The sequence below is a fragment of the Terrapene carolina genome, unplaced genomic scaffold, assembly GCF_002925995.2.
Source record: "Terrapene carolina triunguis isolate 2854851 unplaced genomic scaffold, T_m_triunguis-2.0 Scaffold242, whole genome shotgun sequence".
Taxonomy (NCBI): Eukaryota; Metazoa; Chordata; order Testudines; family Emydidae; genus Terrapene; species Terrapene triunguis.
Genome location: NW_020664593.1, coordinates 2,785,150 through 2,798,993, shown reverse-complemented (window position 1 = coordinate 2,798,993; position 13,844 = coordinate 2,785,150). Strand labels below are relative to the sequence as shown.

General features: G+C 45.8%; 2 protein-coding genes across 2 annotated transcripts in view; both read right to left on the bottom strand.

Annotated features, from left to right (window-relative positions):
- Positions 1–2,589, bottom strand: part of LOC115271287 (DNA polymerase theta-like) — a 46,140-nt gene extending 43,551 nt beyond the window's left edge. The window contains exon 1 of the mRNA XM_029912770.1: positions 2,409–2,589. Coding sequence (XP_029768630.1) covers positions 2,409–2,589 — 181 coding nt within the window. The remainder of the gene's footprint in view (positions 1–2,408) is intronic.
- Positions 2,590–5,398: 2,809 nt separating this feature from the next.
- METTL16 (methyltransferase like 16) overlaps positions 5,399–13,844 on the bottom strand; it is a 37,119-nt gene continuing 28,673 nt past the window's right edge. Inside the window, exons 7-9 of the mRNA XM_026657393.2 lie at positions 10,933–11,022; positions 8,101–8,274; positions 5,399–7,994 (exon numbers count right to left, since the gene is read on the bottom strand). Of these exons, the coding sequence (XP_026513178.1) occupies positions 7,389–7,994; positions 8,101–8,274; positions 10,933–11,022 (870 nt within the window). The 3' untranslated portion in view covers positions 5,399–7,388. The remainder of the gene's footprint in view (positions 7,995–8,100; positions 8,275–10,932; positions 11,023–13,844) is intronic.

Sequence of the window (13,844 nt, the reverse complement as noted above, 5' to 3'; positions counted from 1 at the left end):
TCCGGACAAGTCGCCGGGGCGCCCCACGCGGCTCGGCCCCGCTCCGGCACTCTGGCCGGGGGCCACCCCACACGGCACGGCACAGCCCCGACCCAGAACCCCAGCCGGAGCGGGGACATGCCGCATTGGGCGGCCCCCGACCCAAAGCCCTATGCAGCTCAGCGCCGCTCCTGCTGGGGCGATGGGTCAGGGGCCACACCACGCGGCTCGGCCCCAATCCGGCCGGGGCACTGGGTCGAGGGCCGCACCATGTGACTTGGCCCTGCTCCGGCCAGGGGCCGCACCATGCGGCTCATCCCTGCTCTGGTGGGTCGGGGGCTGCACCACGCGGCACGGCCCCGCTCCGGCGCTCCAGCCGGGGGCCACCCCACGCGGCTCGGCCCCGCTCCGGCACTCCGGCCGGGGCGCAGGGTTGGGGGCCGCACCTGTTGGCTCCCGGTAGCACCAGCATGGCCCCGCTCCGGCTCCTACGCATTCCAATGGGAGCTGCAGGGGCGGTGCCTGTGGATGGAGCAGCATTCAGAACCGCCTGGCCGTGCCTCTGTGTAGGAGCCAGAGAAGGGACATGCCACTGCTTCCGGGAGCCACTTGAGGTAGGTACCGCTTGGAGCCGCACCCCCTGAGCCTCTCCCCACGCCCCAACGCCCTACCCCAGCCCTGATCCCCCTCTCACCCTCCGAACCCCTCGGTCCCAGACTGGAGCACCCTCCTACACCCTAAACTCCTCATCCCCGGCCCCACCCCAGAGCCCGCACCCTAACCAATTTGGTGAGCATTCATCGCCTGCCATACAATTTCTATTCCCCTATGTGGCCCTTGAGCCAAAAAGTTTGCCCGCCCCTGCATTATAATGGTCCTTATATTTTCCATCCCATTTCTTATTCATCCTAACATTGTTTCCTTTTTTTGAGTGCAGCAACACATGGAGCAGAAATCTTCAGTTTTTGCCGCAATTTTGCCCCAGATTTCCCCCCTACCCCTCCGTGCCTTGTTATAGCTAATTTAGAACCCTCATTAGCACACCCTGCCTCCCCAAGCTAGCACTGGTAAGAGGTTCGCTCCCTACCCCCTAAAAATAAAAGGCTGTGTCTACAGCTTTAAGGAGCAGCTTTCACCTTCAAAGATCCCACAGCACAGAAACTAAGATATTAAGGATACAAAGGGATCAAGCAACAAAGGCAGCAGCACCACACAACAGAGTGAAGACTTTCAAGGGGCAATCAGGGTACGTCTACACACAATAAAAAAAGACCCACATCAACAAGTCTCAGAGCCTGGGTCAACTGGCTCAGGCTTACACGGCAGAGCTGGCATTGCAAAGCTAAAAATACCAATGTAGATGTTCAGGCTCAGGCTGGAACCTGGTGAGGGGGGATGGTCTCAGAGCCTGGACTCCAGCTCAAGCCTGAACATCTACATTGATCATTTTAACCCCGCAGTACAAGCCTCCATCAACACCAGCTAGCACTGGGTGACTCAGGAGTGTCACTTATTGAATCATTTTATAGGAGGTGTCCCATCCAAACACTGACCCTGCCCAACCCTGTTTGCCTTGATCCGACAGCATTATATCAAGCATAAGGCGGTAAATGTCTGCACACAGAGTCTGAGAGATGTCAGTGTTTACAGAAGAGCTGTGAAAGGGAATGAAGACACAGGATATTAAACATTAAATTGAAAGTCACTCCACACGCCTGTGTGCTTGAAGATATCAGGGAGCTACAATCAGGACCACAGGGAGCTTATTGCATCCAAATGAATCACCTTGCCAATTTGCTCTACTCTTCTTATTAAAGCACATCTATGAGCCTCGTTTTCTATCCCAAGAAATGTAAATAGTACTATGCATTAATTGTGTTTTGGTAGCACCTAGAGGCCCCATTGTGCTAGGCGCTGACAACACACACAAATGGCTCCTGACCCATAAGAATTTACAAGTCGCCTGCATTGTATCTCCCTCTCAGCCAGGAAGGGGGAAAATTTGATTCCCCTTTACGCTACTCCCCTCCCCCTACCCACACTGAATGTTGGGCCCCCGTAGCAAACAGCCCTGTTCTCCCAACGCAGAACCTGCCGTGGGCTCAGGGGCGCTGCGCCCCGCGGCTCCCTATCCAGGGGACATCACAGGGCGGCCCTCACCGCGGGGCCCGGCTCCCATCTCTCGTCCGCTGCCCGGCGGGTGCTGCCGCTCCCTGCCCTGCCCCCGCGGCAGCGCTGCGAGGGGCGCCCCGGCGCACCCGGGCTGGGACCAGACGCCTCAGGAGCCGGCGCCGCCGGAAGCTCTGCCAGGGCTTCCCGCGGCCCCCGCCAGCCCCCTGGAGGGCTGGATCCGACTCCCCACCGGCGGGGGCAGGGCCCGGATCGGTCACACACCCCCCCCCAGCAGGAGCGGGCGCGCCGGGCGGTACCTGAGCGGCTCGGGCTGCCGCTGCCCCACAGGGAGCGCTCCAGGCCGGGCGGGGGACTCAGCACGGGCCGGGCGGGGGCCGCGGACCCGAAGTGGCTGCAGCCCCCGGGAGCGGGTGGGGAACGGGCCAGGCCACCCCGTCTTGGCCTCCTGGCGCCACCAGCCCGGGAACTAGACCCCATCGCCAAACCGCCGCCATCTTCCCGCTCAGCCATTCAAACCCCAGCACCGCGCCCCGCCCCCCATGGAGAGCGGGCTAACGGAACCAGAGCGCGCGGCCAGCCAATCAGAGAGCGCGAGGCCACGGAGCCAGAGTCTGGAGAGGCTCCCGCGGGGGAAGCGCAGCTCGTTAGCGCCCCCGCGCTCCAGGCGGTCAGGTTGCGCCGGCGGCTCCACCTGCAAGCACACGGGAAGCTGGGCCGGGGTCGGGCCCGCCGCAGCGTCCAGGTCCAGGGCTAACCACAGCGCTGCCCCGAGAGCCGAGACCCTGAGGGCAGCTGCCCCCGCACCTCCCGTTCTGCGGTTCAGGCTGTGAGCGCCCTGCAGCCAGGCGGCTTCGTGCGGGCGAGGAGATGCTCCCCTATTAGTACAGCCGCACAGGGCGCAGCGGGCATAAGGCCCTGGTTCCCTTCCCATGGGGCTGATAGGAGTCAATAGCCCCACCCAAGGCTGCCCAGGTTCCAAGGCTAGAAGGGAGCACGGGGGCCAAGCATCCAGGTCTTGCATTGCGGCATCAGCGAACTGGGGTTTAGGCATTGGGAAATCGGGACACAATGCAGCTGGCAGTTCTAATGCTTTTTTATTTTCACACTAAACAAGCTTTAGAACACACCACCTCCCCAGCTGGTACCTTACAACTGCAAAACTTCAGCACCTAACCACTCCCCCACGGGCGGGTAGAAGCAGGCAAAATTTGCAAGGGTGACCCCTGGCTGGTCGTTGTTCCCTCCCTCACCCTCAGCACCTGAGAAACCTGGGAATCACATTTTCCAGATGTTCTGAGCACTCAACTCCCATTGATTTCAGGCTCAGTTGGGCACCTTCAGCCTTTTTGAAAATCAGGCTCCTGCTATACCCCAAGAAAATAAGAGAATGTAGTTAGAATATACAACTGCAAAATAAAAGTGGTTTTAATTACTTCCCCAGCATCATACAGAAATTGGGATGCAGAACAGGGCTCCACCCTTTCTGCCTCCAGGCCACTACAAAAACAGCAAAGCACACTACCTTATTCACTACACATCTTCCAACTTCTGCAACAGAGGCAAGGGTCCTACAAATAACCACCTAATTCAGTACACAACCCTGATTTGGCTTTAGCGCACTGTCCACGCTGGTGTGCAAGACAGCACAGATTGTACTCATTTTTGTATTTAAACTTTTTTTCAATTTAAATTAAGCTGCTGCAGAGTTCCCAACCTGCTGCATTGACTTACCTGTGGGAGTTCACACCTAGATGCCATCAACTTATGTGCTCCAAGAGAAGCAACTGCCTGTGAATTGTGGAAAGATGATCTTTAAGACACCTAGATGTTGAGGCCATTTAGCATTTTAAAGGACAGAGTCTGAAATGGGCCAGCCCTACTTTTATAACTGAGTGATGGTCCGCAGACCACCAGGGTGTCCACAAGTCATGTCCAGGGTCACCAGCCCCACTGATCAACTCCTTCCGCTCACGCTCTCCCTCCTAGTGTCTCCTGTACACTGCTGAAGGCACTGGGAGGGAGGGGGAGGAGCAGGGACAGGGTGCGCGTAGGGGAAGGGCAGGAAGAGATGGGGGGGCCTTGGGGAAAGGGGTGGAGTGGGGGGGCTGGGGCTGAGCTACCCCAGGGAAAATTAGAAGCCAGCTTAGTGGTTCGTGGCTGTTTGGCATTTGCCCTCTCTGACAAAACTGAATCTATGAAAGTACTGGACACAGGTTATTCCTCCATTACTTTCGTTAACCAACATGGACAAGGATTTGATTCTCATGCAGTAGCAGGCTACTTTTAATACCTCAGTGCTGAACAAATGTTATCCAGTTATTGGATTTTCCCTCAGCACAAAACCATCATCACAAGTGGCAGTTATCGATAGTGGCAGATAATCTGTTATCTCATCTTCTACTCAGATTGTAAACTCTTTGGGGCAGGGACCATCTTTTGTTCTGTGTCGTACAACAGGGTGCTGGCCCATGCCTAGAGCTCCTTGGCACTATAGTAATAAATAGAAAGGCCACAGACTGGATAGACAATCTCAAACCCTAGATGAAATCCACGTCAGAGGCACACAGCAATGCAGCGTTGAGAAGCTTTACTGTTACTTTATCCCTTCTCTGGATGAACAGGTAACTAGTCTCTGTGACTGCCAAAATGGCACCTTTTAGGAGCTGGTTTTTAAAGGAAGCTACCACACAGAACAGCTGGTCCCAAATCCCTCTCTCCCTAGAGCTAACATTGCCCTCTGATTTTTAATTACATTTCCAAAAGACTATACTTTGTAAATTTACACTAAAAAAAACACCTTTCAGAAGCCCATGGAACAGCCAAACACGGTACAGAGGGCTTTGGGTTCTGTGGGACTTGGATTTTTTTTTGTTTTTGTTTTTTTGTTTAAGTAGTTCAGGTGTCCAAAAGAACCTCTCAAAACTCTTAAGTCTGATTAAACTACAATTAGCATAAAGCATCACTGCTTCAGGAAGCAGCTCTGTGCAAAATCAGCAGGCTACAAACCAGAGTTTGAGAACCACGGGCTGTACAATCAATAACCCTCTTTAAGGGCTTTATATATAACATTTTCCTAATCAAATATAAACCACTGCCTATTATCTGTGATAAAATAGTTAACTAGCATGACATCTGTTGGTTAATGAAACATGAGAACAAATTTAAAATTCACTCAGAAGTATTTTTCTTCGCTGCTACACAGGAAAAACATTGATCTTTCTAACTCAAAACTGAATCCATTAAGTCAAAGGCATAAATATTTTAGAGTCTCTTCTATACAAATATATTCTCCATTTTTTACTTTTATGGTAAACAAACATAGTATTAATTTTACTTGCAGTATATGACACTTCAAGGAAATCATTACATTTTCAGGCAATTTGACAACATTTAGTGCATTCTTTTAAAAGATAATGGTCCAGGTCAGATTGCATCACCTCAATTTCCTTTCAGTTACCTCAGTTGTGTTAAAATCTGATCCAAATAAAATAATTTAATAAAAACGAAGTACCAGAACGATTTTATGATATCAAATCCAATACTGTGTAACTGTTTACCAGAGGTTCAGAGATTAAGGACAGGACTTAAATAGTATATCTTGTTTCTCTGGCCTGCTGTGGTGCAAAAGACAGGATGTACAGTTTCTGCTGAATTTTTTGGAACCCTTGATGAATAACACATATTCAGAGTGATCCCAACAGCATGAACAGGTGCATTTGCTACAAGAAGTCAATAATGTATCTTTCTCCTATTGTAGATTTCACTTTTATATCTATGGCCCATACCAGTATAAGGCATACTTAATGTTGCAACTCATTTCCTGTCACTGGGCCACTTCAGAACCCTCCACTAACAGATCTTGCCATTTCCAGAGAGAGCATCAGCTATCCTGTCCTCTCCACACCCTGTGGAGAACCTCTGCATGGACAAGCTCATCCCTTGGGAGGCTGGTTGGTGGATGGGGATAGCAATGCCCATAATTCCTCCACCAACCCTGTGTGAAAGAAGATTAATGCAGCCTGATGCAGAATCCCTGCTGTGGGGATATAGCACTTGAGGGAAATAGATTCCACGTACAGCAGTGGCCAAGGAAACTCTGGCAGTACAGCTCCAACTAGAGAGGGCACAGGGCCCTGAAGCACGTGCAAAAGCATAAGACCTCAGCAGTTGATACCCCAAATTCTGTGAGTTCTACAGCTGAATTCTATCCCCCCTTCACTGTTCATCATATTAATCTGTTTTCCTATCCATACTTTTATCCCCTGTGATGAGTTTTTCTGGTCCATGGAGATGAGGGACATATACTCCAATTCTCTCTCTCCCTCTCTCTCGCCCCACCCTCATTAAATACTTCAAAGAAATTTAAGTTTAAAGTGAAGCCCAGTCTTTCAGGAATAATTGCTTGAAACCACCACACTGCATTTCATCTCCTGTATCAGTGGGGATACATGGTCTAAAACAACGTGTGCCACAGTTAAATTTTTCTTAACTTGTATGTTGGAGGAGGAGCACAAATCATTTTTCATTTTTAAGCTTTTGAAAAGCAAAAAAAAAAATCTATGCAAATCTTGATATTTGTTAAATAGTGGACTCTAATCTAGCCCATTAACGAAAATTCAAGATTCATGAACATCTCTAAAGCTACCCAGCTCTCCCATATTATTTTGTGCTTTTATGAGCTGTCATTCAAAGAGCTGTCACCTGTTATCAAGATGTCGCTCAGCTGAGGGCAAACACATAGGGAAAGGAGATGGAGGAGGGTGGCAAGTGCCATCCCTTCAAGGAAGATTCCTGGCTGCAAAAGACAATACACAGAGTTGCAGGCTAATCTATATGAGTAATGGCTGAAAAAAACCCTTATATTCCTGCAATAATAATGATGTAAAAATTTAATATTGTAATGATTATTTCTATTCAGCAAAGAGAACTGCATTTCCACCAAGTCGGATCAGAAAGACCAGAAATCAGCTGTAATGTTGCCATATGAAACCAACCGCAGAGCTATTGCTAAAATAGGTTTCCATTTATCATGCAATTTTACAGCTAGACACTGAAGTGCTTTTTAAGCACTGCTGCTCCTACCCCTCATTGTTATATACCTATGATTCCTTGTATTTAAAAAAGGCTCTGTTTAAAAATAAAGTTGATTTTAATTTCAATTTTGGTCATTTCTTCTTAAAAAACTTTGTTAGCACAAAGTTTCTTTTAGTCTATTAAAAAGATTACAAAAAAATATATCTAGAACTGACCTATTTCTACCATATTCTGAATAAGGGCTAACTAGCAACCAGTCGAAAAATTTGATTTCGTAAGTAGGTGCACAGTTGGTTCATTAAATCTCTGTTCTGTCCTTCAACCCAGTGCATCTCTGCTAATGCATCATCCCCTTCTTTCTTCACATTTATTAAACACTTAAAAAGAAAGTGTCCACTAGTTCCTTTGGGACTTTGTCCTTTTTCCATTGTTAGATTGCCAGCATCAGGCTCCTCCTTTGCATCACTGGAGTCTTCACCACCTAATGTTTCTGCTTGCTTTGCTTCTATGTCCTCCTCTTCCATGAGTTCCTCATTGTTTTCCTCTTTGGCAGGGGAATCTTCCCTTTGCCTGTCATTCTTGGCTGAGCTGACATCCTCATCAAGCATCACTGACCCCATTTCGAAGTTTTCAGTCTTGTTTTGTTCACACTCTGGGTTGTTTGAGTCTTTCTGGCTGCTCTTCTCTTCTTCCATTGCTTGCAGAATATCTTCAGAAGCTCGAGGAAGTTCTCGTAGCTGCCTTACTCGTTCTCGTTTCTTTCTTCTTAAATGAACCCAAGAGTTTTCAATGGCTGTTAGAAACAGACTAACTTCATCTTCTCCACAGGGAACATACTTATGCTGAACCTATTGTAGAGAACAGCAGAACTTCATAATCACTCTACTTTAAATAAGTTTACATTTATGCCTGAAAGCAGCATGTTGTTCTAACAGGTAATGCTTAATACTGTACCTTCAGATCAGTCAGTATTTTTTCTATCCACTTTGTAACCACTGCTATGCCTTCCACAGCATCCCAGCCCATAGCTGAAGCCTTGATGGATAACTCTTTGATTGTGGATGCCAACACTATAAATGTAATTGGCTTCCGGGGCTTTTCTAACTTCCTTCTTTTAGAGGGAGGTGACTGAAAAAAGGAACACAACAAATGAATTACAAACATCAGAAGTGTGCAGCACTAATGGGACGGTTTTAACACCTAGGACATAAAGAGTCTGCATCATGCCAATGTCCATACAGTAGAACCCTGTTTATCCGATCCTCCCTTAACTGACTCTCCACATTTACTGAACAACCAGGACTCCAGGGCCAGAAGCAGGTGATCTCTGTTGTGGCGGCTAGATGGCAGTGCAGCATCACATTTTCCCATTCCTGGGTTTACCCAGTGTTTTGATTATCTGATCTGGCCCCGGGCCAATTAGACCAGATAAACGGGGTTCTACCGTAATACCATGTACATTCACTGTCATGGCCTGTGTATCACTTAAGCCTTCAAGAGGGTTTTAAGTAGGACTTAAGAGATGAATATGCTTTGTACTGGCCTGCTGCACAGGGGTGACTTTTACCTTAAGATATTAGAAAGAATCAATTATGCTTTCCTTCAGCTGCCATTTCTCAGATTACTATAAGCGTTTCTCTTGGTACTACATATGAAAGCCACTAACGTTTTGATACTGATCACACACAGGTGTATCACTGTATCTCTCTTGTAAAATTAGTTACCACAAACACCTGTGCAAAAAGTACATACACACTGATCTAAAAAGGAGAAGCAGGCTTTGATTTAATATAGATACATTAACAAGCTTCAGTTCAACTTACATAAGTGAGTGTAAGGACCTGGATATTTTCAAATGTTCATAAGGGGGTAATTTTTTGCTGCTAAATTCTTATTTAAGCACTGAAGTGGAAGTGGCCTGATTTTCAGGGAACCTGCAGCTCACATTGAAGCCCATCAGAGAGGCCTTGCTGACTTGAGTTCTCTCTATAGAGAGGCTTGGCAGAATTAGATTTTTTTTTAATATAAATTTGACAAATACTTATTTTTTTAAGCTTTTTAAATTTTTATCCATTTAAATTTTCGAAGGCTTGGGAAATTATGGTGGGGTCAGACAATTATTAATGACAGACATTGAGACTCAAAACATTAAAGCTTTATGACCATTAAAAAAACCAAACTGTCACCAATGTGAGACTGACAATATCCTAGAATATTCTGAACAAACTTTATGGAATTAAGTTAAACCCTACTGAATTAGGGTTAATGCCTTTGGGGTACATTGTGTGTATTCCCATGGAAATACATACAATGTCACAGGAAGGGTAAATAGAAGAACAGTAGGGAGTAACTAGGCAAATTCACTCAGGTTGTAACATCCCCAGAGAAGCCACCTCCCTGGAAAGGTGCACATATACTACAGTAGAACCTCAGAGTTATGAACACCAGAGTTACGAACTTAACAGTCAACCACACACCTCATTTGGAACCGGAAGTAAGCAATTAAGCAGCAGGAGCCACAAAGAAAAAACAAAATACAGTACAGTACTGTGTTAAACAAACTACTAAAAAAATGAAGGGGAAGCAGCATTTTTCTTCACAGTAAAGTTTCAAAGCTGTATTAAGTCAATGTTCAGTTGTAAACTTTTGAAAGAACCACCATAATGTTTTGTTCAGAGTTGCAAACAACCTCCATTCCCGAGGTGTTCGTAACTCTGAGGTTCTACTGTAGTTCAAACTTGATTCTCCAAGTCCAAAAGACAAAGAACGGGTTTCTGGATAAATAGCTTGGTTTTAAACTGGCTCATGGCCTTCTTCCTGATCCAGCAAATGGACAGGAACCCTGGTCAACAGAGAGCCCCAATCAGTAGGGTAGGGTTGGAAGGACTGGGCCTCCTGAGGCCTCATAATACTGGGGACTTGTTCTGAGCTAAAGCTGTGATGAACTTGTAATGACAAGAAATCCCCCTTCGGTAAGGGGTTTGAAGGACTGCTCCTGTCAGAATCCATGCTAGGGTTGGAGTTAACTCTGGCAAGCTTATTAGCATGTGCGTGGGTCCTTTTCTTGTTTTTAAATGTGTTTTCTCAGTAATGCTTTTTATCTTAAGAATCAAATAGGCTTGCATAGGAAGTGCTGTACCTTTTAACTGTAGCAATTGCACCCGTTAACGGTCTCTTAAGAGAAAGCAAGCAGGATCTTGTCAGGCAACCAGTCTTTGCTGGGGATAACAGTGTAGGCAGGGAACTGTGAAGTCTGGAAATACCCGTTAGAAAGGAAAGGGATGTGTTTCTCCAACCAGGAGAGGCAAAACCTGGGGAGCTGAAGGCCTGAGTGTGGGTGCCCTTGCCGGACCTGAACTATGACAAACATCATGTGTCAAAATATACAAAATAAATATCCTTAAACCAAACTAATATTTTTACAAGCAGTATTTTTCTTACTTTACCTATCCGTAAATTTTGATTATCAAAATATGTTTTCATCAGTTTGTGCATGTACGGTGAAATGAATGTTTATTGACATTTACTGATAAAAATCTAATTCTGCCAAGCCTATCTAAACGTATGTTTGGGTTTGATACAAACATCAAGTGACATGTAACGGATGGACGGGGGGGCAGAACAAGGCTTTAACTGGCCATGGTGCAGATTTGTACTGCCATGCAGGAAATGCAGCTCAGATAATTATATCCTATACTCTAGGTTGAAGGGGAATAGCTTTGTTAAACCCACCCCCAAATGAAGTGTAGATGACCATGAAAAACAAACCAAAACACAGGCACTTACAGGCACACGGACATCATTGTAGAAACTCCATGCCAGTGCCCACCTCATGGTACGGCCTTGACAGAATTCAGTGTGAGTAACTTTAGGAACCTATGTGAAGGAGAAACTTGGTCAGGCAGCCATTAACTTTCATCTCTAGTTAATGAAATGTCATTCTGTTTTTACACACGTATTAGTCTAACTTCAGATATGTTATAAAATTAAGGTTTTGAACCAACAATGTCAAAGTGAAATTTATTACATGAAAGAGCTTTACCAAGAATAAAATAGGCAACTTAAATCCACCTTTAATCCCTAAGAATTAAACTCACTTTAGGCACCATGGTGTAACAGAACGCAAACATGGTAGGCTAGGGAGGTCCCAAGTTCTAATTCCAGCTCTGCCTCTGACATACTGTATTGTCTTGGGCAGACCACTTTCCTCCACTTCTGCAAAATGGAAATACTGCAATATCCCTATAAGGTAGCTATGGTAGCACCCTCTTCCACCCTCCACCACACAAGGTAGGAGACCCCACCATCTCCTCCCCTGCGGGTGGACTATAAAAGAACTCAGGCTTCCCTGGTGAAGGAGAAGGAATATCCCATGTACACACATATACCCTTGCATTCAAGGAGATCAGCAAGACAAACTCTCCAGTACTTGTTTCATGCCATGGGGCTGAGTGCTTGAGAACGGAGAGGCAATAACTCTAGCTTGAGACACTCAGTGAGATAGCTGGAGGTAGAAAGCATGAGCATGAGCTCATGGAGGTGAATGATAAGGGTTAGTTTTCTACAAAAAGCATTAAGAACACAGAGAGTTGAATCTGATTCAAGCTTGCATATGAACATAGTGAATTTAAACATAGAATTAAATACAAACAATTAAAAATAAATAAGAGAGGAAAAAAACCTAGTATTGCATACTCTTCTTCTCTCTTAGATAAGCAGCTCTTCACAGAAGTGATCTTATTTTTATTCACATTCCTGTAACACCTAGAGGCCAACCAGGCCAGGGCAGAGATGCAAGTGACAGTCTCTTTCCCAAAAAGTTTACAAAACTAAAGAGACAAAACATAACAGGTGGATGAGACATGTGGGCAAGGGTGGAATGAAGGAGACAAGATAAAACAAAAGAGAATTGCACAATTCTTAGCCAATGAAAAGCAGTAATCACAATTTGCAACCTGTCCAGCCTTTATCTGGTTGTACTTTCCTGCAAACATTACAGAAGAGGTGAGTTCTGAAGAGATGAATTCTGATGGATTCTGACTGAGCACATTTCCCACAGAAGTGCTTATCAGAGTAGAGAACTGGGTTTTGGGGGCTGACATCACCGATGGAGGTAAGGTGGGTATGAACCTTACTGTAACATATAAGGTCAGAGTTAGGTTGTGAAGGGCTTTGAGAAGTTTGACTCTGATACAGTGGAATAGGGGAAGCCAGAGGAGGAACTAAACACAGGATGACAGTGCGCTGAGCCAACATGATCTTGGCAGCAGCAATCTGAATAGATTTCAGGGAAGTGAGGCTTCAGGCGTCAAGGCCAGAAGAAAAGGAAATTGCAGTAGTCAAGGCGTGAGAAGATTACAGCATGGACAAGAGTTTTACCAGTGTGGGCACAAAGGAGGGGTCAGATTTGGAGATGTGCAGGAAAACACATCATAATTTAGACCAGGGGTTCTTCAACTGCGGGTCGCAACCCCTCAGGGAGTCACAAGGTTATTACTTGAGGGTCATGAGCTGTCAGCCTCCACCCCAAATATCGCTTCATCTCCAGCATTTATAATAGGGTTAAATATAAAAAAAAGTGTTTTTAATTTCCATTTTGGTGATGTTAAGCTTCAGTTGATGGCTGAACATCTATAAGGAGATGAACAAAGACATGCTGAGATTTCAATATGGAAAGAGCAAGAGAGAGATTTGCCAGTCATCATCAATATGGTATTCAAAACCATATTTGTGCAAGAGATAATCCAGAGAAAAAGGTTAAAAAAAAGAAAAAAGAAAAAAAAAAAAAGAGGGAGCCAAGGACAGAGCCCAGAGAGGGCAGGATTGTGAGAAGAGTAAGATCAACAGTGTCAGATGCCGCCAACAGGTGAAGATGAAACAATGGAGTACTGGCCCTGAAATCTGACCAGGAAGAGGTCATTAGAGACTTTGGTGAGTGCCATTTCTGTTAAGTGTAGAGGGTGGAAGGCATGAAATTAGACAAATCATGGAGTTATAGGAAAGGAATTAGATATGACTATCTGAAGCACCTCAATTCTTCAGATCGCTTATTTTAGTGCACTGCATCTTTGCAGTCAGAAGCAGCCTTAACAGCCCACGTATTTTTTTTTAAATTATTTCCAAGTCTTTTAAAGGATTTATTAGCATGTAGTGGAAGTCATGTCTTCCATTTATCTCCTCCCAACACAAACATTTAAATAAAAAATTATATCCTGGGAGAAGATGCCACTGTGACAATTCCCCCCCCCCCCATATTCTTCATAGACATATTGTCATGATGTGATTATGGCATAACTAAGATGTATTTTACACAAGATAAGTCACGTGACGTATCATTGAAAAAGTTATGATTTACTGAATATGATTATCCTATTTGTATGCTGTATCTTTTTTATCTAAAGTTAGGAATATTGACTATACAGCTGTACTACAAAAGTGTTTGCATCTGGGGAACACCCACCAGACAAAATGCAATCAGTCTGGCTGGCTAGCTGGGGACAAGTCAATAGACCATTAGGCAGAACAACAGGTCTTTGAATAGGCTAATCTCCCACCTTCTTGAGGAGCTTTCCTGGGATTCTACAAACAGCCTCTGACCCATGACTGCTTTGACACTGCAGGATCATGTGATCAAGTCACCTGGTACTGGACTCCATGATAGAATACCAGTATTTTTCGGGGGGGGGGGGGGGGGGGGG